At 23.4% G+C, this 25,449-nt stretch overlaps 9 protein-coding genes across 9 annotated transcripts; 6 read left to right on the top strand and 3 right to left on the bottom strand.

The window, feature by feature from the left end:
• Positions 1-3: 3 nt before the first annotated feature.
• On the top strand, positions 4-2,493 carry PCHAS_0610700 (general transcription factor 3C polypeptide 5, putative; the record flags this gene model as incomplete). Its single annotated transcript, XM_016797477.1, has 1 exon — positions 4-2,493. One exon carries the CDS (start codon positions 4-6, stop codon positions 2,491-2,493), a length of 2,490 nt encoding a protein of 829 aa, XP_016653425.1.
• Positions 2,494-3,452: 959 nt separating this feature from the next.
• Positions 3,453-5,066, top strand: PCHAS_0610600 (conserved Plasmodium protein, unknown function; the record flags this gene model as incomplete). The annotated part of the gene is made up of 1 exon (XM_733386.2): positions 3,453-5,066. The coding sequence occupies one exon, from the start codon at positions 3,453-3,455 to the stop codon at positions 5,064-5,066; it is 1,614 nt and encodes a 537-aa protein (XP_738479.2).
• A 437-nt stretch (positions 5,067-5,503) lies between these two features.
• On the bottom strand, positions 5,504-6,115 carry PCHAS_0610500 (conserved Plasmodium protein, unknown function; the record flags this gene model as incomplete). Its single annotated transcript, XM_016797475.1, has 1 exon — positions 5,504-6,115. One exon carries the CDS (start codon positions 6,113-6,115, stop codon positions 5,504-5,506), a length of 612 nt encoding a protein of 203 aa, XP_016653424.1.
• Positions 6,116-9,331: 3,216 nt separating this feature from the next.
• On the top strand, positions 9,332-12,013 carry PCHAS_0610400 (zinc finger protein, putative; the record flags this gene model as incomplete). Its single annotated transcript, XM_733556.2, has 1 exon — positions 9,332-12,013. One exon carries the CDS (start codon positions 9,332-9,334, stop codon positions 12,011-12,013), a length of 2,682 nt encoding a protein of 893 aa, XP_738649.2.
• Positions 12,014-14,050: 2,037 nt separating this feature from the next.
• On the top strand, positions 14,051-14,980 carry PCHAS_0610300 (SNARE protein, putative; the record flags this gene model as incomplete). Its single annotated transcript, XM_740822.1, has 1 exon — positions 14,051-14,980. One exon carries the CDS (start codon positions 14,051-14,053, stop codon positions 14,978-14,980), a length of 930 nt encoding a protein of 309 aa, XP_745915.1.
• A 1,075-nt stretch (positions 14,981-16,055) lies between these two features.
• On the bottom strand, positions 16,056-17,226 carry PCHAS_0610200 (50S ribosomal protein L1, apicoplast, putative; the record flags this gene model as incomplete). The annotated part of the gene is made up of 2 exons (XM_740823.1): positions 16,056-16,498; positions 16,650-17,226. 2 exons carry the CDS (start codon positions 17,224-17,226, stop codon positions 16,056-16,058), a joined length of 1,020 nt encoding a protein of 339 aa, XP_745916.1.
• Positions 17,227-18,902: 1,676 nt separating this feature from the next.
• Positions 18,903-21,278, top strand: PCHAS_0610100 (ABC transporter B family member 7, putative; the record flags this gene model as incomplete). Its single annotated transcript, XM_737755.2, has 1 exon — positions 18,903-21,278. One exon carries the CDS (start codon positions 18,903-18,905, stop codon positions 21,276-21,278), a length of 2,376 nt encoding a protein of 791 aa, XP_742848.2.
• A 1,126-nt stretch (positions 21,279-22,404) lies between these two features.
• PCHAS_0610000 (ATP synthase mitochondrial F1 complex assembly factor 1, putative) lies at positions 22,405-22,977 on the top strand (the record flags this gene model as incomplete). Its single annotated transcript, XM_737756.2, has 1 exon — positions 22,405-22,977. The coding sequence occupies one exon, from the start codon at positions 22,405-22,407 to the stop codon at positions 22,975-22,977; it is 573 nt and encodes a 190-aa protein (XP_742849.2).
• Positions 22,978-23,013: 36 nt separating this feature from the next.
• Positions 23,014-24,800, bottom strand: PCHAS_0609900 (conserved protein, unknown function; the record flags this gene model as incomplete). The annotated part of the gene is made up of 8 exons (XM_016797474.1): positions 23,014-23,057; positions 23,243-23,277; positions 23,616-23,684; positions 23,778-23,819; positions 23,898-23,920; positions 24,039-24,221; positions 24,345-24,626; positions 24,786-24,800. The coding sequence occupies 8 exons, from the start codon at positions 24,798-24,800 to the stop codon at positions 23,014-23,016; spliced, it is 693 nt and encodes a 230-aa protein (XP_016653423.1).
• Positions 24,801-25,449: the final 649 nt, after the last annotated feature.

Below are 25,449 nucleotides of genomic sequence, written 5' to 3'. Positions count from 1 at the left end.
GATATGTACAGCGAATATGACATTAAAAATGAAAATAATAAATGTTTTGTCGACATAAAAAGGAAAAAAGATAGAAATAAGAACATAAATTTTGAGAAAATAAAAAAAAGTAACTATATATGTGTAGAAATTCCTGGTAAAGTAAAAAAGGGGAGCAATGGATTATCTGCTGTTGAATCTCTGGGAGGTTTAAATAAAATTACTGAACTTTTTAAACATGATGAAAATGGTTATGAAAATGAAGGACAATCTTTAATATTACGAATAAATAACAATGACATATTTTCATCTTTTGTTTCGTCCAACTGTACAAAAGTTAACAACATTTTAATTAAAATAAAAAAAACTAAGAAAAATAGATATAAGATTGAATTTATGGGCTTTGTAAAATATTTGTATTATTTTGATGGTATGTCTGATTTTTATTATATTCCCTCCTTTTATAATAGGCATAATTACAGCACAAATTATATACACTATTTAACAAAAGACGAAAAAGAAAAAAGTAAAAAAAGTAAAGATAATAAAAATGGAAATGAAAATAGTAAGCATATGTTTCCAGATAGCTATTTTGATTATTTCTTTCCAAACAATTTTAACCTTACCACTGATGGTAAAAACGACCTTTTTCCTAACCAGCTCAATGGGGTGAACTATCCATGGAATAATTCAGTTTGCTTAGATAAAAGCCAAACAATAAATGACAAAAATAATGCTGAAAATGGTAGTGGTGAGCAGATTGACACTACATTTGAGGGCCCAATAGTGGCTGACGGAAAGGAAACCAAGATAGCAGGACCAGCAAATCATAACTTGCATCCACATATATTGGGCCCAGATCCATTATATAATCCTCCCTTCTCTAATTTCAAACATTTTGATAAGGATCTTTCTTTAAAGACATTTAATGAAAATAAAGAACTTGATGAATATTTTTCAGATAAAGAAAAAAAGGAATTATATAAAAATATTTTAAATTATAAAGATGCTTCAAATATGTTTGATGATAAAAATGATTTTAATTTTTCATCTGATGAAAGTGAAGGATATGAATTACAAAGTTGTATACATAGTAAAAGTACAATACCTTATGATTTTAAAAAATATAAATCTCAAAAAATAAGTAAATATATAAGAGAGTATAAATATTTAATAAGTAAATTTACTGAACCATTTGATTCTAAAAATGAAATAAAAAATGAAGACTTGGAAAATTTTATTAAAAAATTAATAATAAATAAAAATGAAAAAGATCATGACTTACCTAGTCAATCAGCACAATTTCAGTTTGCTGCTGAAAGTGTAGAGAAGGAAAAAGACTTAGAAAAACGAAGTGACAAATTACACATCAACAATAATTTACTTTACAATGATAAATATATGGATCAGAACATTTTCAACGATTCTAGCGATTCAAACGAAATTAGAAAAGGCAAAGAAAACGACAATCAAAATGACAACCAAAATGATAGCAGTGATGGTATGAACAAAATAATAGTGAGTAAAAAAACGGTGCATTGTAATCCGATTGCCAATTTTAACGACCCAATATATCCTACAATTCCATATGAATCCGCATTAAAAAAGTATGTATCTGATGAATTATATAATAGAGTAAAATGTCTTTTTGATATTCGACCCATATGGTCAAAAGAAGTTTTAGTAGAACATCTTGAAAATGTAACAACATATTGTTTAAAAAGTTGTTTTTCAAAAGTTTGTTTTTATTTTGCTAATGGCCCATGGAGACGCACTTATTGCAGATATGGGTATGACCCACGAAATGATCCATCGAGCTATATTTATCAAACTATAGACTTTCGAGATAATTATTATAGAGACATAAATACAAAAAATATTGAAGAAATGAATAAACCTATCATAAAAAAAAAAAATATTCTTGACCAAACGATAACCAATATAATTAAAAACATAAATGAAGGGAACACAAATTTTTCCAACTTTTCAAACTTTTCAAGTGATAATTATTCTTACACAAATAAGGAAAGCATAATTAGGATAAAAAGAGAAAATATTGGCAATTCTGATTTTAATAATTATGAAAACGAAACATCAAATATGGGGCCCCTTTCTACATCCAATGCAGTACAAGACAATTTTAAAACATCCGTAAATACTCCAAAAAATAAAAAAAATATAGAACCCAATAATAATAATTTACATATTAAATTTTCTCATGAAGAAGATGAAGAGATTAATGAAATTTTAAAATTTTTAAAAGGCTCAAACAGTTTTCATCTTAGAAAAAAATTTTCATCTGAAATTCATTTTTGTGTTAGTCCTTTAAAGTTATCAACTATTTATCAGTATATTGATATATTTGATAATAATGTTTTAAATTATCTTTCAAGTATTAAGACCCAAGATGTTTGTACAAAGGATAATGGGTGGATTAGTAATAAAGATATAGCTAACATCCGTGACATATTGTTTGTAAAATCGATGACTTTACGTCAAGCCCATACTAAATAGTTATTCATCATTTCGTCTACACATACGTACGTATATGTATAATATTTTTAAAGCGTTTTGCTTTACACCATTTTCTGTCATTTCTTTGTTTATTTTGCACAATTTTTCATCTTTTATTTTTTCCCAAAATATTTTTTGTTTCATATTTTGAGGATGAGGAGAAATAAAACCAGCATATTTCCAAACTCGAAAAAATGAATATGCACATGTTGGTATATATTGACTTATTTTTGTTCTCGTCTTTATGTGATTAATTAAACGATTTATTTTTACAAGTAAAATAAGTTTCTACATTTAAAAAAAAAATTATTTTATTAAATATTCATGCCTTATAGTTAATTCATATGCCAAAATATGTAAAACATTTTTTGGTGTTGTCTATTTTTTTTTACCTCGTAAAAGTTTTAAGCTTGCATTGGTTTGTATATATTTACTTATTTATGAGCCAGCTTTTTATAATTTATTTTTTTCCGAAAACATATATTTTAATTTTTTTATAAAAATTTTTTACACACCCTATTTTTATTGGTACCTAAGTTGTTATATAAATGTGTGTATTTATTAAAAATCTTATATTTTACAATTATAATTTTTTTCTTTCACATTTTAAATATAAAGGGATGTATAAAAAATTAAGAACGCAAAAACTGATGACAGTTGTAAATACAATATTTTATTTCATTTTACACACAGTCATGTTTTTATTTTCGTATAGAAAAAATAAAATATGTCAAAAAATATAATAAAGACATTTAAATAAAACATAATATGAATATTTAAATTTAGCTTGCTATTATAGATTTCTCCTATTTTTTCATTTTGTTTTATTTCAAAATATAATGATGAATAATAGCTGAAGGGAATTAAAACAGTCTAAATAATTACACATTTACAAGCACACATATAATTATATATAAAAGTGTGGTTATATTTTTTTGAGAAAAAAAAAATACAAGAGAATGGATGGCATCCATATAAATTATATGAATTATGACAAAGCAGAAAATATAATTTACGAAGAAAATAAGAAAGAAAAAATACAACATCAAAATGGTGAAGGCAATAAAAATAAAACAGTAAAAGAATATATTATTGGGGAGGGAAAAAGAACTACCCCAAAAAAAATTAAAAATAATATCCCTAACATAAATAAAGACGATTTAAGAATGGATATACAAGTTAAAAATTTTAAAAAAGAAAGTTTAGAAAAAGTTGAGCCAATTGGATACATTGAATTGGTAAAAAATAAAAATGATGAAAATATATTTTGCAAACAATCTTACAATAATATTAATTATAATGACAAGCAAGAAAGTATAAATAAACATGTCTTATCTGAGGATTCTTTAAAAAAAATAAATAAACCCCCTATTTTGTTGGAAAAAAATAATAATGAAAATATTGAGCATTATGATATAATGTCAAGTAGTGATACTATATTATCATCTGATAGTAGCTTAGAAAATATGTATGAAATGAATTATAATAATTTTATCTACAATAAAAATCGTGTAGAGAATTGGGATAACTCCCCTTCGAATTCAAGAAAAAAAATTAGATCAAAAAATGGGTTTAAAAATGCGATTGAAATCAAAAAGAATGATGATGGTAGAAATATGAGAAGCTTTACGAGCGGTCGAAGTAGCAGTTTTGGGTGTTGTAATAAATTTTTTTTAAACAGTGTTTTAAAAGGTGAGAGGAAAAATAATAGTGATAGTACACATCAAAAAGTAAAATCATTAGCTGGTCTAAAAATGAAAAATCGAAATATTTGTCATACTGATAAAGATTATAAAAAATGTAAGCTAAACCCATTTGCTTGTAAATTTGTAAATTGTAATATAAAAAATGATGAAATTCAAGTTAACCCAAACACAAATATAATTGAGTTCAATCCATTAACATATATAGCTAATCGATATATGGAAAATAACTATGGCTATATTGTAAGAAATTATGAAGGTCACCAAAAAAATTATACACCTTGTTCTTATAATATGTCTAGCGAATTCATTTATGATACTAAAAATAAAATTTTTGAAAAAGCCAATACAAAGTCTTATTATGTAAAAAATAATATGATGGTGAAACATAGTAACCATTTAAAAGAACGAAATGTAATGAACGGATTAAATATTAAAGTGGAAAAAGACATGAAAAAAAAAATAAATAGTATTCCGAATAACACAAATAGCTATATTAATAGTAACAACAATTCAAATATTATAAATTTTATAAAATATTGTCCAAAAAAATATATTACAAATCCAGGTCTATATAAAGAGACCGAATTAAGCAATGAGAGACGTGATATTAAAAATAATTTTCAATTAAAAAAGGAATATAAAAATTATTTAAATAATTTAGTTTGTTATATTCCTAAACATAATAAAAATATATTTTATAAAAAAAAAAAAAATTTCAAAAAAAATAAAGTATATAAAAAAAATATATTTGAAGATATATTTAAAAAAATTAAGTTGTTAAGTTATGCAATATTTTTCTGTTTTTTTATTAGTAGTAAAAATAGATCAATCAAAGAACAAAAAAAGAAAGAGCCATCATCACTTTAATATTTAACAACATTTTTTTATCCCGTTTATAAAAATTATATGGAAAAAAAATGCACACATCATCTTGGCTGTAGTATTATAAAAGAATATAATATGGAGACTGTTTTTTTTGAAAGCTTTTAAAAATGGTTTATGAAAGCTGGTCTAGTACATATTCATTTGTTTAAGTAAATATATTTATGTAACAATATAATGGAAATAATTTAAACATTGATATGGCGATTTTTGCACTAATAGCAATGCCATGTCAAAAATATAATAAATAGTTTGTCTTGAATATATATAGCCCAAAAAAAGACAGTGTAAAAAAAATTGTTTTAAAAAATAAAAATAATAAATATATATATATAACCAAATTGTAGAATAATTATATTTTAAAAAAAAAAACAAATACAAAGAAGACGGAAAATTATAGCCATAAATATTTTGGTTTTAATTTATGCTTTTATCATATCCTTAAAATTGGAAAATATTTGTGTTAAAATATCTGTATTGTCAAAAGCCATTTTATAAAGTGATATTGCAAACATAATAGATTTGTAATTTAATTGTTGAGCATTATTTTTCATAAACTGTGTGCAAAATATTTCTAAATAAGGATAATTTCTTTCTCCCAAAATTATTTCACTCTCATGCTCTAATGAAAAGGGCATAGTAATATTATATGTATATACCCATGATGCAAATTTTCCATTATGTGTAACAAAAAATATATTATAATTTTTGAAAGAAACTAACGTATATACATATGAAATAAGCTCTCCATCATGATTAATATCAAAAGACTTTTTTATAACTTTTGGTATTGAAGATATTTCTGTTAATCCATTTTGTATTCGTTTTATATCTCCGTTATTTTTTTTATCATCTGTATATATACCTTCGTTATTTTTTTTTTCTTTTATACCATTAATATAATATTCTGTATTATTATTGAAGTAGCTATTTCCATTTAATTCCCCTGAAGGACAACATTTTGGCTGATTTTCAGATCCATGTATTTCTATATTTTGTAATTTGCTTTGTTCATTCATTATTTCTCTTTTCATTTTTATCGTATTTTATTGTGTTTATTTTTATTTAATAACCTTTGGTTATGCGAAATTTGAAAAAAGGTGATAAAACTCTCTGACTAATTCTTTAAATCATATAACTATATTTATATTCCTATTTCTTTGGGTACACTACACATATAGTAAAAATGGGATGCTATATTTATAGATGATAATTTTGTTTTATTTAAAAACTCTATACAACTCTATATTCAAGCAAACAAAAATTTTTCATAATTTAATTTTATAAGACTATCGTATTTTCAATTTTGTTAATTTTTATGAATAAAAAAAATTAATTTGAATATTGTAAGAAAGCTTGTGTTTTTTTAAAATATATTATCCTTACATTTTTCACCCTTTTTCAATAATTATGATTTACAATAGTTATAAAATTTTGTGATATTATAGCATTCTATATATGCATAATTTTTTATGCCGTTTTTTTTATTTTTTTTTTGTTGGGAAAATATATCTTACATTTTTATAAGCCAATTTTTTATTTATACATAGGTATGGATGCATAGAGTGAAAAAAGGAAAAGAAATGATAGATAAGTACTCAGTTTTTGTATTATAAATATAAAAATCATATTTAACAATATGTTTATTTCATTTATATTTTCGCGTAGATATATATAGATATGTAGGGAGGGGAACACGGCTTTCCAAAAAATAAGCATAACACTAATATGGTCAGTATTTGCTAATTTTTTGAAAATTTATATTTATTTAAAATATGAAATTAAGAACAATACGATTTAATAGATATTTGCGAAAAATTCTAAATTTAGAACAATTTTTTGACGAGTAGAAATATAATTGTTGCAAGACCATGTATACCTGAAATGCAGCTTTTGGTTTACATGTGTATATAAGCATATATAACTACAAAAAAAGTTAAATTAAAAAATATTTTTTTACAATAAATAGTTTGTAAATGTTTTGGAGGTTATTCCCATATGTGCATATATTCACATTAATACAAATTTTAATTTTCATTTTTAAGTATGACATAGATTAGGCGTGCTCGAAATAATCATTTAAAATTTCATTCAACCGCACACCTATAATATTAGAAAAAAAAATATACAATATAGAAACAATATATTTGATAATGATAAAGCATGCATACAATTTTGCCTATATGCATATAGAAATACATGGTGTTCGTAACAATTTTTTTCAATTATTTCCAACAATTTGAAGGTCAATTTCTTTGAAAAATAAGTAAAAAAAAAGCAACAGCAGCTGCAAAGGTAGCAATAAATGATTTTATAAGTGCTAATTTTAAATAATCTAATTTTGGATTTCAGTTGTTATATTTATAATCCCATTTTATATGCATAGACAGGTGTATTTTTTTGTGATTTGTTCAATTTCTACAACGTGAGTACGCGCTATCAAAAATGTAAAAAACATTTTTAAAACTTTTTATTCTTTAATATAAAAAAAATTATTACACAAATTAACTCTTAAGTTTAATATAAAAGAAAAAAATATATATAAATACATTTTTTGCAATATTAAAATGTGAATTAAAGTTTAAGAAATGGTATATATAAAAGTATATTAAAATAATGTATTAAGCATATAATACTAATATTTGGATATTACACTTGCTATTCTTTATATTTATAAATTTTCATGTAGACAGTTTGATATGGTGACTATTTGTAGAATGATCGTCCTGATTTTGCGTATATGCATTTTTACCTTATGAATATGTTCTTAACTTTTTCATTGAAAATTGTTTGTGGGGTTATATACATACTTTATATAAATCAATTTAGAGATCTAAATATAAATATTTTTACATATGCATATATTTCATTTTTTCCCTGTAAAAATATATTGGTAATATTGAAGCCCGCAATTTTTTTCGTATTATAGACATTTATTGTTTGCAAATTGGATATGCATATTATGTACACATATATATTTATCCGATTACGAAAAAAAATAAAATAACTCAAAAAAAAAACAACAGTATATCGTAAATATGTATATATATATTATTTTGTAACGCTTATGAGGTACACAGAGATCTTTGTATAATTTTTTTAAAAAAGCATAGTGAATTTATTTATTTAAAAAGTATGTATTAATTGAAAAAAATATAATAATAACTTATAATAGGATAGTATAATAAATATGCCTATATGTAGCATTCTAAATGATTTAATATATTTATATAACTATTTGTTCATTTTTATTAAATCTGTATTATTAATTTTTTTTTTTTTGTCTTAGCTAGCTATATTTTATTATAGCTATATATATTTTTCATAGTTAACTTTTTTTTTTTTTTTTTTTTTTTTTTTTACAGTTATGAATAACATACACATGTTGTATGTAGGTATTTGTACTTATGTTTATGTTTATAAATATGTTAACATATTTTAGACAATTATGTATTTTTTGATGGTTACATAATTTTATGTTTTATGATTTACTTGTTAAATATAGTTTGTTTTATTATCCTTTTTTCAAGAGACATATACACACACAATATATATATTATAGAGAGATATAAAAAAGAGAATATATTTATATACATGATAATGTATTTTTACTAATTAGGAATTACCTGGTTATGGCCTTTTTAATGAATTAACAACATCATTTTTGTTAATATAATTATTTTGTTTTATTTTATAATATTTTATTAATGTGAATTAATTTTGTCTTTTCCACGTAATAATTTTATCAAATTTCTTATTTAATTATTTGTTTTAATTTTTTCGTTCTGTTTTTGTTCTTAATCATTTGGATTATTTATAATGTATTTGTAATAAATAAACATATCAGAAATATATTGTAACTATTTTCATATTAATATACAATTTTGTACATACTTTATTATGTGTGTAAACTAACTTTATGAATTTTTATTTTTACCTGCATATGCATATATATAGGTACCTGTTCATGCATATTATTTTGTGTGGTTTTACACTGTAACATTTTTTTATTTTATTATAAAAATTTTGAGCTTAGCTATGATACATAATTATATATAGAATTAATTATTAGTGTGTTTATCTTCTTGTTCTGTATATATGCACATAGTGGACAGCTCTTTTATTTTTTTCATTTCCTCCCTATTTTATTTTCCTTTTAAAATAAACTGGGGCACCGATAAATTATTTTCAGCACATCACTACTTATTATTATTTTTCGTTATCAACCCCTCACACAGTGTGCATACAAAATGAATGAGAAAGGTCAGAAGAAAGGGACTCCGGCACAATCCGAGACGTTGTCACTTATAAAGAAACAATTCTTTAAAACAAAAATGTGCCCTTTTCAAAAAAATAAGAATTATTGTTTGAATGAATCTGATTGTCATTATGCTCATAGTATTGACGAATTAAAACCGATGCCTGATTTGAGAAATACAAAATTATGTGACTATATAAAAAAAAAGTTGCCCTGTAAAGACATAAACTGTAAATTTGCTCATGATACTGAAATGTTAAAGCCAAGTGTGCATTTAGCTACTTACAAATCTACAATATGTAGCTTTTGGGGAAAAGGAAAATGCTTTAATGGAAACAAATGTAGATTTGCTCATGGAACTAATGATATAAAAGCAAATGAAAATATGAATGATTTAGAAAATAATAAGCATAACCAAAAGAAAAATAAAGATAGTATTTCTGATATAACAAAAGGAACCGATTCTACATATTCCTTTAATACATATGATTATTCTGTTAACTGTTCTTTAGAAACTACAAATGTATCTTCATCTTTTGATAAAAGTAGGGAATTATTGGCTTTGAAAGAAAATGCTATGAATGAAAATAAACTTGGTGATGATAAATTAAACATGTTTGATTCAAATAAAGAAATACTTGGAAATATGAATGAGAATATGGATCTGAATATATCGAAAACGGATTATCCATTTTGTGAAAACACAAATAATGGTAACATAGGTAGTAGTGACAATATAAAAAATGTTATAAATAAAATTGAAAACATGGCATTATCTACATTTATAGAAAATAATGATAAATATACTAAGGTAATAAAATATTTGATAAATGAAAATAATATTTTAAAAGAGTCTATTAAAAAAGAACAAAAGCATATAATGAGTGAAGAAGATCATACAGCTCAAATTCAAAAGCAAATTTATAAATCAAACATTTCAAGAGCAAATGGAAAAGATAATGAAGACAATACAACTACTATTGGTGGGAAATGTAGTAACAATAGTAATAGTATATTTATTGAGGATGGTTTAAAGAAATATTTATATTTTGATGAGCCTAGTGGTAATACCCAATTTTCAAGCGAAAATAAAGATGTAAATAGTGGTGTATTTAATTCAGAAGATTTTATAAAATCAGATGATAATTTTACAAATATAATGAAAACAATAGATGATTTATTAATATCTCAAAATGTTGGTTCATTTTCAAGTGTAAAGAATAATTGTAATTCTTTAGACCCGAAAGATATATTTTTAATAAAGAATAGTAATAATGTTAATACTAGTATGGAATGTGAAAATATACCATGTAACTTACGATTATTTGATACGGAAAAAAATGTATATCCCAATTTTAGTGCATCAAATATGATAGACAGTAACAAGGGGTTAATAAGAGGTGTCAATGAAAAAGGCGAACTGGTTGAAAAACCGTTTGAAGAAAATATAGAAAATATAATAAATACTTGCCAAGAAGAAACTGAAAAAATAAAAGAAAAGGTAAAAGAAAGTTACTATAATGGACACATTCCCTATGCACAAAGTAAGAATACTTCACGACCAATTGAAATGACCGATGGTGATTTTAGCTACCTCAATAGCAGTAATAGTGGAAGTAATAACTATTGCAGTATTAGTAGTAGTAGCCAAAACTATAGCAGTAGCTACAACTATAGAAATAATCCTGAATATAGCAACTACTATAATTATAGGAATAGTCCTGATTATAACGATAGCCCCAATTATAGTAACAACAATATTCGAATTAACGAAATAGATGAGACTCCTCATTGGTTTAAGGGCTTTTCTCAGACAGAGATCCAAAATAATGAAGGCCGAAATGGGAAGCAAAATAAATTACATACAAAGAAAATGAAAAATGAAGAATTTGGAAAAAACACAAATGTAGAATATTGGAAAGAAACAATGATACATCGAAATGAAAACGAAATACCAGAAGAAAGAAATAATTTGATAATTGGAAATGAGTTAAATAAATATTTTCTTCAACCCAAGAATAATAATAGATTTATTAACAAAACCGATTTGAAGGAAAAAAGTGCAAAATTGAATTTAAGAGAAAATATGGAAGGCAAATATGATAATGATAATTTATATAAGCTACTCGAATTTTCTCATGATAAATCAAATATTATAAATAAAATAAAAAAATTGATATCGAACGAATTAAAAAATAATGAGAATAATAATTTTACAAATAAATCAAAACAGAATCAACCTAACATCCAAAATGTGCACAACATTACCAATTGTAGTGGTAGCAATATTAACAGTGTGGGTAAGAAGAATACGCTTTTAAATGATTATATGCACATAAAAAATTTAAATACAATCTATCCAAATACAGCTAGCCATACATCGGTTAATAACATGTACAATGATAAGAATTCAATTAGTAATAGTAAAATTAATAGCTATTTCAACAACAATAAGCATTATAACATGAATGAAAATAATTGCAACTATTTAAGTTCCGATTTTATGAAATATAAAAAAGAAAATAATGCTGAAAAAAATATTTGGAATAATAGTTCGAATTTTAACGGGTTTATTTATCCAACCACAACAACGACAAACGAATCGACACCGGACCATAGCAATAGCGATTTTTTTAGCATTTCCAAATCTGTCAATTTACGGAGTTTAAATTAGGCAGCAATTGTGCATTAATTGCAAATAAGTAAATATATATATGTACATTCCTGATGGTAGTATCATTTTTTGAAGGCCCAATTGGTGTATACATTTAGAAGACAAGCATATGGGATATTGAATGTATAAGTATTAACTACAATTGTTAATATATAATTCTTTGAGAATATTTAAGGCTATATACGTGATTTAGGAAAAATATTTATATGCATGTGTGTGTGAGTAGTTAGGAGGGTATGGTGTTGTTTTGATTATTTATAGAGACTAATTTTTACTAGCAGCATGTCTGCTTGTTTTCGCATTACTATTATGTTATTTATTCTGATTATTTATATATTGTGTTGTCTTTAGTTCACATTTTATATTGTCTACATATTCGATTGAGTTGAAATTAAAATTATCGGCATTTATTATTGTTAACATTTTTAATATAATGAAAAAATATTTTTATAAAAAATTTATTATTAGCTAGAATTATAAAAAGTTTTTTTTTGTTTTTTTTTCAGTTTAACTTGTTTATAAAAAAAATAAATTTTCCTTTTTGTTTGTTTTAAAATATTTCAAAAAAATTTTATATAACCCAACTAATATGTATACTCAATTCAAGTTTGTAACTATAGATATTTTTTTATTCTGGTTGTGAATGTCCAATGGTGTGATACCATCAGCAAATGGAACATAACCCAGGTATGTATATATATATATATTTATGTAAACTAATAAAAGTGTATTATTTAATTAAAAGAAAGGACATGTTTTATATTAATCCCAAAATGGTATGGGTCAAATTTTGTTATAAATAGCTGCAATACAAATAAAAATACATGTACTCACCCAAAATATTTAAACAGTATATTTATATATAATTATTTTTGGAATTATTTATATTATTCTTTGAATGTTGGAAAATTATATTAAAATTGCTGTAATATAAAATAAAAGAAGTTTTGCATGTTGTGTGCTATTATATAAAATAAAGATATTAAAAAAAAATAAAATTAAATACTGCAATGAAATATATATTTTTTTGTTAGCCTATACATATATATACATATTTTTTAATGGGAAATTATTTTAAGTATATTTTTTTTTTTTTTTTTTTTAATATTGGAGAAAAAATAAAAGAAAATATAGGAAAATAAAATTTATATAAAATATCGTATTTGTAAATATTTATTCTTTTTGCTGATTGATGGAATTTTAATATTTTTTTCGATGCAGTAATTATATGGCATTTTATATGTTTGTATAATTATATATTATTATAATAGCATTACATTATTATGATAATTACATTGTCATAATAGCATTGCGAATATTGTTATGTATACCGTTTTATGAATTATAATTGATGTATTTAAAAAGTTAATTATCATACTTAATATGCATATGGCCATATAATAGCATTGACGGCGGCATTTTTATTTTCATTTCGTCCATTTGTTGGGTATATACAGTATATGCAAATATTTGGAAGGTGAACAAATTTATAAATGTATTATTTTTATATATTATATCGTATAAATAAAATTATACCTATATATATTATGATGCATATGAAAGTTTTTATTGTTTTTCATTCCCTTTCCCATTAATTTTTACATATATATATTTATTATTTGTTCATACATTGATATTGTCCTTTTTTTTTTTAAACTGTGAATATTATACATATTCAACAGTGTATGCTTAGCAGTATATGCTTAGCAGTGTATACGTTGTACCTATTGTGCATGTATATGTGGTGCTGATTATTTTTTGTGTGTGAATTTACAATTTTGTTGGAGAAAAAGTTTGATGATGCGACTTGTTTTGTCATGAAGAAATGGGTATTGAGAAAATGCGTTTTGGCTTGTAAATTTTATATACCTTTGATTTTTGAGAGATAAAATATCGTGGCCATATTTGGTTATTATAACTTCAAAGCAATTTGTTTATTCTATTTCAAAAATATATACGCACACACACGTATATGCATTATATATGCATATGATTTGTGTTCATTTTTCTTGATATACAAATTGAAAATAATAAAAAATGTCGTATAAAAATCACCTAAGTGGAAACACTACATATATTGAAGAAGAAAATGTAGGAAATAATGAAAAAAAAATAAAAGACAACATATTACTTATAAAAAAAAATATGATATATGCAGAAGAGAATTTAGAAAATTTAAAAAATAATTTAATATCAAAAAGAATAATTGAATCATTACATGAAGAGATACATCAAATATATGTAAAAGTTATAGAGACTGAAAATTTATTTCGTGATTGGGAAATAAAATTTTCTGAAAATCCATTTGAAAAACAACAAAAAAAATATATATTTGAAAAGTTAAATATACATTTTAAAAATGAAGTTAATAAATTAGAAAACATATCATTAAATGTAAAAAGGGCAGCTAATGAATTACCAAATATAGAAAATGGTGAAATGCGTCAAAGTTTAAGTAATATAAAAAAAAAGAATTCGCAAAAAATGAATAACAGTGGTAATAATAATTATTATAATAATAGTAGTTTTATTTCTAGCGAATTTGGTGATGATAATTTTATTTTAAATTTAGATAAAACATATGAAAATAACGATGAATTTATTGAATCATCCAACTTTTATGATTATGAGTTAGATCAGTTTAATGAAAATGATTTATTAATTGAAAGTGAAATAGCTAATCAGCGATATGAAGGAATTAAAAAAATTCAAGGTCAAGTTGCTCAAGCTCAAGAAGTTTTTAAAGATCTAGCTAATCTGGTATTTACCCAAAGAGAGACATTAGATAGTTTAAATAATAATATATATGAAACAAATGTTAATACTTTTAATAGTACAAAAGAATTAAAAAAAACATATAATAATGTAAGACAACAACGTATTTCATGGTGTCTAGCCTTTATAACAATTGGAATATTTATATACTTTATTTATTTCAAATTAATGCACATAACTATACTTGGTTAAGCTTATATTTTATCTACAAACATATACACACACAAGTATACAGATCCTATATTAGTATGCATATTATTTTATTGTATATTTTACAATTTTAAGACACCCAACAATTTCCATTTTGCTCTACATATAAGAAAACAACAGAAAGTTAAAGAAGTTCATTAGGGTGTATTATTTGTTTAGTATATATATACATGGCTACAGCAATATGATTTTATCAAAAATTTGGAAATACTTATGCATCCATTATATTTGTATATAAAATAAAAACCTTTGCTTATTTATATGCTCATATAAAATGGTGAGAATGTTATTTCCTTATTTTTTTATTTTTCATTTTTTGTTTTTTTGGTTTTTACATTTTTAAATATATGTTAATTTATTAGATTAAATCGTTAGACATTTATTTATATTTTTTTGTTAATTGTATTAATTTTGAATTTAAGGAGTTTTCCAATTTTTCATATTTATTTCGTTTTTTTTTTTTATAAAGTTGGAAAAAATATGTATGCATTATAAAATAATTATTTTCAGCAAGGCAAACTTGCTACCCTTTTAAACTCCCCTATTGTTTTACTTTTTTCGTTACTCTATCAAATTAACTCATGAATTAACAAATAAAATTTTGTAAAAATAGCAAGTCCTATGATATAAAAAAAAGCAAAAAATTATGTCAAAAAAGGATAACAAACTGGGTGTACTGCTACCTTGTGTAAACCCTTTTACCACATGGTGGGCATTCCGAACTTGCTTGAAATAAATATGTTTTCTGCATATAAAAGGGCATACTTTATAACCTGTACAAGGAAATGCTTTCTACGTGTATATACCCATGCGAACTGCATAACATCTCTCGTTTATTTTGCCAAAAATCGAATAAAGTGCTATGAAGGTAAGGATTAAATTTTTGGGGACCATTAAGTAGGTTTTTTATATTTATACAAAAAAAAATTAAATAAAATATATGGAAAAAATGATGAGTTTCATAAGAAAAAAGGACGTTCGTATGTACATATGTGTGTGAAAAAAACAAAATACAGAATGTAAGGATTGATAATTTTAATAAGGTAGCAACATTATGTTATAGATTTGTTTTTTTAATTTTAAAGGGGAAACCCATAGTGCTACTTAAATATATGGATTTTAAATTTTTTATATTAAAATGGAAAAATTCTAAATTGTCTAAATGATCAAATAAGTGTAATATATTTTCTTTTATTTGATCATTAGTCATATAAACATCTCCAACATTTAAATTTAATGTATTTAATTTATTTAATTTAAATATATATGTATTTTCAAATTTAAATAATTTTATATGTTTGGATAATAAAAACTCGCTGACTAATGTTCCAGATTTTTCATTTGGCATTAAACCTTTACTTCCTATTTCTTTACCAACACGAGCTAATTTATGTATTACATCATTTGTACATAATAAAAAATTTGTATTTTTCTTTTGTAACTTGATCTCTCTTTCTTTTATTTTGTTTATCAAATCGTCTTCTCCAACGACATCCGCTCCTGCATTTTGCAAAAAAAAAAAAAAAAAAATCAAAAACATAAACATTTGTCGAAGTGGTGAAAAAGGTAAGGGACATATAGACAAGCATGGAGCAGCCCAATAATTCAATCTCAGCTTATTTGCATTTGGTCATGACTTATGGAGAGGTACCTGCATCGACTGCTGCCTTGTGAAGGTTACTGTTCGTTACTACGTATACTTTTTTTGCTCTTTGTTTTTTTAGATTATGAGGGAATGTTATAAATGTTTTTATGTTATCATTTTTTGTCATTTTTGATTTTTTTGGATTAAAAGATAAATATATATCTATACTTTCAACAAATTTATGAACAGCTAATGTTTTAATTTTTTCGATAGCATCAATCATATCATATTCAGTAGATTTATTTGGTATAATATCTAAAAAATCTTTATATTTTTTCAAAATCTTTTTGTCTTTTTTTTTTAATTTTTTATTGGGAATTGCATTATTTTCTTTCTCTTGTTGTGTGTTATTATTATTCAGATCTGATGAAGATGTGTTTATTTTTTCAACAAGTATATGGTTCTTATTGAATACTTTTCTTTTATAATTATTACTATAGTTACATTGTTGTGATGTTTCTTTATTATATATATGATTTATGCATTGTCTGTTATTTATATATGCCTTAGTTCGGAAATTAAAAATAGTTATATATAAAATAAGAAATGCTATTATTTTTTTATACCCATTTTTTACAGTCATTATATTTTAATTTTATAATTTTTACTATAAATAGGCAAAACCAAAAAAATGAAAAAAGAATGCGTCTCTCTTTTTGTCAAAGGAGTTTGCATTGGTTTATTTGTAAATACATTTTGTGTTTCTGAGAAGAGGAAATATGTTTCCTGCCCTTTACTGCTTTTCTCAAATTGTGTGAGCACATCAACCCTGTTCAATCTTGTGAATCTTTTCTTTACAAGTTTTGGAAACTTTTGTATACACTTTTTCAGTCTACAATTTTAAGCGCAGATCGTAGGAAAATAAAAATAAAAAGTTGTTAAAGAAAAGGAAGCATATTCACAAATAGATACCTTTCCATTCTTTTAAAGGGATAGATAAAACAAAAAAAATAAGTACATACAATATTATTGTATAGTATAAACTTTGTATGTATTATCTGCTTCGCTCTCTTCGAATATTTTTCGCATGCTTAAAAATTCAATTTGATGTTTGCCATTTATTTCATACAAGCTTGTCGAAATGGTTAAGAAGTTATTATACACATATATTTTTTCATACCCAACTATAATATTTTTTGTTGTTTTAATTTGAAAAAAAATTGTGAAATATTTAAAAATACAAAAAGGTTAAGTAAAAAATGCTAGGTATATGCAGACATTATATGAATATATAATTATTGCAAATTAGAAAAAAAATGATTTGATTTTATTTTTTTATAAATAATAAAATGTTTATACATTTTTTTAGTTCTTAATTTAGGTAAACTATTCATATAGCGATATTATTTTTTATGAAATTCCCACTCTATGCCTAACCATTTTATAAATATTTTTTTTTTTTTTTTTTTTTAGTTGCGTATTTTGACAAATGATATATGAAATTGTTTGAAAAATAAAAAACTATTTTACATTTTAATAATATTTAGGAAATAAATATGATTTAATATGTGTATTTTTTTATTTTTAAAATTGTTATAACTTATATAAAAGGGGGTGTAACAATTTTCTCCTTATGTTGGAATACAAAGAAATGCCATATAAATAAATTATATGCATATATTATGTATGGAAAATAAAAAGCACAACTATAAAATATATGTAATATTTTATTTGTAATTGAAAAGGTTGATATTTTAATACTTTAGAAAAAAAGATATATACAAACAAAGGTAGCAAAAAATATTGAATGTTTATACATGTATTTGTTAAGCTATTTGAGGTGGTAACCAACTTTACAGTATCATATTCTTCAACAGATATAATGGTCCCATCAAAATAATAGTATAGAGGTGGATTCGCTTAAGAGGAATGGACTATTTCTTATTTTATTAAATGATTAGAAATTGTAATAACAATATTGTTAGTATTGGTTGAGTAAGAGAGTGATGGCATATTTAGAGATTGTGAAATTCGGGTTATCATAAACTGATAAAATATGAATAATAATCCTTTGCTTATATTTCTTTACACTTATTACAACTATATTCATTTCGAACTATTGTAATACTGCCCAAGATTGTTATACACATATTGCAGGCTTGGATTCTGCTATCTCTATAGTTCTAGTTAGAGAAACGATTTCGTAACATTTTTTGCAGAAATTTTGTGAAAATTTTAAACATGTTTTAGATAATAAAGTGGTGAGAAGCTTAGCACGAAGATAGTTATTTTTTTTTTTCATTTACGACCTGTTTAAGGATGCTAAAAAAAAGACGAGCAGTAAATTTGTATGTGCTGTTGAACGCACATAGCTACTTATTAAGTAGCGCAATGAATATCAATATGCATAAACAACGAGCCATACATTCATCAATCAATAATTTAAATTTTATAAATACTACAAAACCTTTTTATACTAAGAATACGAAGAAGTATATTAAATATCTGAATAATGTTAATCTTCATAAGTGTGAAAATAGTAAAAGAAAAGCATCACATATTTTTTTAAGCAATCACAATGTATCAATAAGCCAGAGTGAAGGGAATGTTAGAAAATTCAGGTTCCGTATGTTTAGTAGCAAAAATGAAGTAGACCCAAAAAATGGACAGACCAGTGAAAAAAGTAGTAACTGGAACATATTGAATATAAATAAAATATTTAAAGACAGATTTGAAACGAAAATGAATAAAAAACTTGATGGAATATCTATAAAAGATATTTATGCGATTTTAAAAAAAGAAAAAAATTATTTGATATTAGCTATGGTATGTTTATTAGTTTCATCACTAGGACAAATGCTATTCCCAATGTATATAAGTAAAATAATAAACATGTATGGAGGTAAAGAAGAATCATTAAAATATATTATGGATGAAGTATATAAAACAGTATTTTTAATTTTAGGAATATCAACATTTAGTTTTTGTAGAATATATTTAATTGAAACATCTATTGAAAAAATAACAAGAAGGTTACGAAAAAGTTTATTTGATAAAATATTAAATCAAAAATTTGAATTTTTTGATAAACATAAAACTGGAGAATTAATAAATAGATTATCTAATGATATTGAGGTATCTTCAAAAATATTAATAAATTTGTCTTTCGGGATACGAAATTTAATAGCTGCAATAATTGGCGGTGCATGTGCATTACATATATCACCGACAAAATTATTTAATGCCTTTTTATTTCCAGTATCAAGTATATTATTAATTGGTACGATATATGGAAAGATAGTCAAAAAAATTAGTATATATAAACAAGAGAAATTAAGTAACTCTATAGATTTTGCATCTGAAAAAATTCACAACATAAGTAATGTTAGATTCCTTAATGGAGAAGCATTTGAAAAAAATATGTTTAGAAATTATTTAAATGATGTTTATAAAGCAGGAGCAAAATATTCTTTAACAAAATCAGGAAATCATTTTCTATTTTTTAGTACAATCTCTTTATTTTTATTACATCTAATATATTATGGAAATTATTTAATAGCTAATAAATTTATTAATAGTGGTGATTTATTTTCTTTAATTATGTATTCTTTATTTTGTGGTAGTGGTATTCATGGTATTATGAATGCCATAGGGGAGATTCAGAAATGTGTGGGTTCCTGTTCTAAAGTTTTACAAATAATTAATTTACCTAAAAATGAATTTAATGAATATTGGCTAACCGATTCAATAAATTTTTTAAAATCAAATAATTATGCAATAAAATTTAATAATGTTACATTTTCATATCAAAAAAATGATGAAGTAAATGAAAAAATAGCACCAATTGAAGAAAATGTTGTATTAAAAAATGTTTCATTTCATTTGCCACACAATAAATCAGTTGCTATAGTAGGAAAAAGTGGTAGTGGAAAAACCACAATTTTAAATTTATTAACAAAAAAAAATATGGCAACATCTGGAGATATATATATTGGTGATTACCACCTTAACAAAATTAATGCATCTGCTTTAAGATCGATTCTAGGAATAGTTACTCAGAACCCATTCCTATTTAATACTACAATCCGATCTAATTTATTATACCCTTATAAAGCACATGAGGCAATGTTAAGGGAACAAATTCAACTGTTAGAAGAAAAAATGGCAATAGCTAGCCAAATTAATGGTGAAACGAACCCAAATATAAATCAGGATGAGAAAGAAATATATTCGTATCTAATAAAAGAAGAAGAAAAAAATAAAGAAGAAATTAAAAATATGACCAAAGATAAATTAGAAAAAATATATAACGATTTTCATATTCATGATTTTTTAAATAACTATTCAAATTATGATCAAATAGATGCAGGAGTTAATGGATCATTTTTGTCAGGTGGACAAAAACAAAGAATTTATCTTGCGCAAAATTTATGTAAAGATAATAAAATATTAATTTTAGATGAACCTACATCTTCTTTAGATAAATTATCAGAACAAATTATAAATGAAGCTTTATATAAATATATGAAAGGAAAGACTACTGTTATATTTACCCATAGATTAGATCTACTAAATTTTGTTGATTATATTGGTGTACTAGATGATGGAAATATGATACAATTTGATTTAAGAAATAAAGTACTACAAAACCCATGTAACATACTTAAACAAATTCTTAACCAAAACAAACATTAGAAAGTGATAATATAAAGTTATGCTATGCTTCACGTTTTGCCTTTTTATCAATATATAGCAAAATGTGGGCTTATACTATATTCCATTTGAATGCATGTATTCAGTGCTTGTAAGTGGGCCTACCCTTTTTTGTGCCTCAAAAATATATGACCATGCAGGTGAAAATGTGCCCTTTTTAATTATACAAGTATATACTTAAATATACGTGAAATATTTTCACCTTTTTGCCTTATACTTTAATGATATGATTTGTATATATATGTATGTGTACATGTGTTTTTTTTTATTTTTTATATACACTTTTTCAAAATTAAAGATAAAAATTTTTTACATCCTAAAATGAAATTTTTGTTTATGTAAGTCATTTTGTGTACATGTATAATATGCACAAATTATACAATTTTTATTATATATGTATTTATTTTTATATATATCATTTTTTTACAACATTACAAATATCTTCGCTTTAATCATAATTGTTTGATTTTAACAAAATTGGATAAGCATATCAGACCATGTGTTTAATTTCTTTATTAATAAAAATGTTTAAAACTTTTTTAAGAAAAAATTATTAACAGTTTTAGCGACATTACAGTGTAGTACCTTACGTGCAATGCACATTCTGTTTCCCCCAATTTATGTATTACTGTGCCTATAATTTTGTATTTTATAATGCATGAAAATATTATATAATGAATTGGATATATATACTATAGCTAGCATTTTTGTGTGCCCATAGGGCGTTTCAGTAATATATCACAAGTTCTTTCGTCCTTTGCAAATTATCAAAATATTTTGAAACATATTAATTAAAATAATGTATTATAAGCAGTTGTAGAAATCTTATGAATATATTTATTCAAGCATATTTTTTGCTTATACAATATATTTTTAGTGTATCGTAAAAAATATTCCTCAAATGTAATACTAATTTTATGGTAATAAAAAAATGTTATGAATATTGTTAAAAGTATTCAAATTTATTATAAAAAAAGTGAAAAAAAAAGAAAGTTAAATATAGGTTTAAAAAACATATATTTATGGCTACATATATAATATATTGTATGTATTGGATATAACATATGTGTAATCATGTAAAAAAAAAAAGGGAAAAAATAATTAAACAATGCTAAGATATTATAATGGCGTTAAACGTTTTTATTTTTCATTACCCTGCTCAAGAGAACTAAAAAATATTGTAAAGTTGCCACTATTGGAAAGGGAAGATAGTAATAAGATTATAGATATATGGAGAGATAAATATAAAAATAATAAGTATGTTATAGCAGATTATGTAAATACAAGTAAATATGAATTAGTAAAAAATAACTGTAAAAATAATGCCCATTTTATCATTCCATGTAAAAATCAAAATGGATATATAAATTTTTATTCCCAATTCGTTGATGAGAAACTTGTGTTTATAACGCCCCTTGAGACTTATAATAAACTTCGATCTAAATCAGTACCATATGTTACATTAAATTTTTTTGATGAATTAAAAAATAAAGAAATAATTTTAACAAAATTAAATATTGTTAATAATACCATAACAAAAGAACAAGCCAATAAATTTTATAAATATATCCTGTCCTTTTATTCTGACTCGAATTATTTTCAGTATATAAAAAAATTTAACAACGACAGTAGAAATTTTAACTATGATGATTTTTTTAATAAATTTAAACACATTTTTTAAAAGCTCATTAGTAATTTCCAAAAGGGGTTATCTCTTTTACTTATTCATTTTTCTTATATCCTCCCAACTCACAGATTGTCCTGGAAAATTAACATATAAATAAAAGGTTAATAAAAATTATAAAAAAAAAATTGACAATATATATTGCATGGTCATAAATATATGTCTAAAATGTAGCTATTTACATGATTTGTTAATGTAAAATATGAATATATTTTATTTCATATATAAATATGTGATTTTTTATGGCTTGTATGTTTATTACCTTCTTTGGGCTCTTTTAATATATAGGAATTCTGCCTAATAAAGGGGAAGATTGGTGTAAATAAATTTTTAGAGTTAAATGGAATTGACAGATTATTTGTAAGGATAAAATTATTATCATAATATGTTGTATCCTTGTTTTTGTTTTTTTTTTTTGTGATTATGGTTTATAAAAACAAATACATTTATACAAATTAATGTGTGCATATCATTATGCCTAATTGCGCTTATAATCGACGTTATTACATTGCTTATTTTGTTTTATTATCTTATTTACATGTATGTATATATATATATTTAGTTTACATGCATAACATTTTGCTACTATATTATTTAAATATGTGCATTTTGAAAAATATTCAAATTAATTTTACGAATATTTTTCTAATGTTTTTATCATATTTTTAATATTTTCATCTGTGCAAATTGATATATCTTTACATCTACAAATAAGATTTTTTTCATACAGTGTAATATAAATTGTGTGCATTTATAAATATGTATATATATAAACTTATATAATCAAATTTTTATACCTTTCAAGCTCGTTTATTTGTTCACGCATAATGGTTTCATTTCTATAAAAATGGTCAAGGAAATAGAAAGTAGATAATTTTTATATGATTATATTATTCTTTTTTATTTTTTTAACTTACAAATTGTGAACTAGGCTTTCGGTCTGATAAAATAAAAAAAATATATTTATTGAAGAAAAATTATGTAGATAGACATAATATGTATGTGTCTTTGAAAATATAGAGATAAAATTTTTTGATAAATGGATTTAAAATTATTACTTGTTCATTTCGATTATTATCGCTATTTGTATTCATGTTGGGCCCATCTCGTGCATTATACTCATTTATTTTATTTGCCAAATTATTGGTTTCTTTAGTGGCGATTTTATTATTGTTAATATTTAATACATCGTTCATAACTTCTATTGCCTTATCAGTCATAGTTGTTTTTTCTGTTAATATCTATTATAGGAAAGAAATAATAAATTAGTTAAGTGTATCCATGCTGAGCCAGTTTGTGAGAAATTTGCTAATAAGGAATAAATTTACACGTGCATATGAAAATAAAATGTGTTTATGACTTACTTCGGTATATGCTTGTCTTCTAAATACTTTATTTACAACCATGGAGGTATAAATTCCCACCGAACAAGTTAAAAACAATCTTGACATAGACGAGAAATATTTTGGATTTTTTTTGCAAAAAAAATATATTAAAGAAGCATTTATCATACCACTACCAATACTATAGTTTGCACATTTATAAAACTTTTTCTTTTCTTCACTGTCCAAAATATATTTATTTTCAATCATCCATTTGCTCATATTATACTCAAATAACCTCCATTGGTGTTCTTTCATATTTATCTATTAATTTGTAAATTAAATAAAAATCCAAATATTTAGTTTCCATGATTATAGGACATAAACAAACATACACATTCATTCGTAATGGCTAACATTGTTCATATACACTGAAATATATTTGCATATGTATGGATATTTGGTTATAAAAATTGTACTTACCTTTTTATTATCCATTTTTTCAATTCTTACATAGTTATTACTTTTAAGAAAATAAATATATATTTGTATGACGTCCCATTTTAAAAATATCAAATTGTTGCTTTAAGCCATATTTTGATTTTCACAAAAAAAATGATGAAAAAGAAATATAAAAGTTCAAATCGCGTATTTTAAATGTGAAATGTATGAATATATATATTTCTCTTAATTTACAAAAAGGGAATAAAAATATTTTTTTCATACATAAGCCATTTAAAAATGCTAGCTAACATGCAAATGGCTTTTAGAATAGAGTTAAAATTGTACTTTATATAAGCAGATACATAGTTAGTGCTAATATAATAAAAATATTAATATATCCTTCAAATTTTTATTAATGCAATATTTTGCTAATCAAAGAAAGGGGGAAAGATATATTCATATAAAATTGGCAATATTCACACCATTGTAAAATATTTGTTTTGTTTATCAAAAAAATAATGTTTCAAAAAATAAATGTTTTTAATGCATATATATGAGTCTTTGCTTTATTATTATTTGGCTGATTATAAATCTTTAAAAAAATCCACTTTCAAAATGAATGAACTAAATAAGGGTGTAAAATTTAAACGTAAATAGGAGAATAAAACAATATCATCACAAAAAATTTATGTTGGAACATAAT

Source organism: Plasmodium chabaudi, assembly GCF_900002335.3.
Source record: "Plasmodium chabaudi chabaudi strain AS genome assembly, chromosome: 6".
NCBI classification, from domain to species: domain Eukaryota; phylum Apicomplexa; class Aconoidasida; order Haemosporida; family Plasmodiidae; genus Plasmodium; species Plasmodium chabaudi.
The sequence above is the reverse complement of the archived record's forward strand: the minus strand, read 5'-3'. Positions and strand labels throughout refer to the sequence as shown.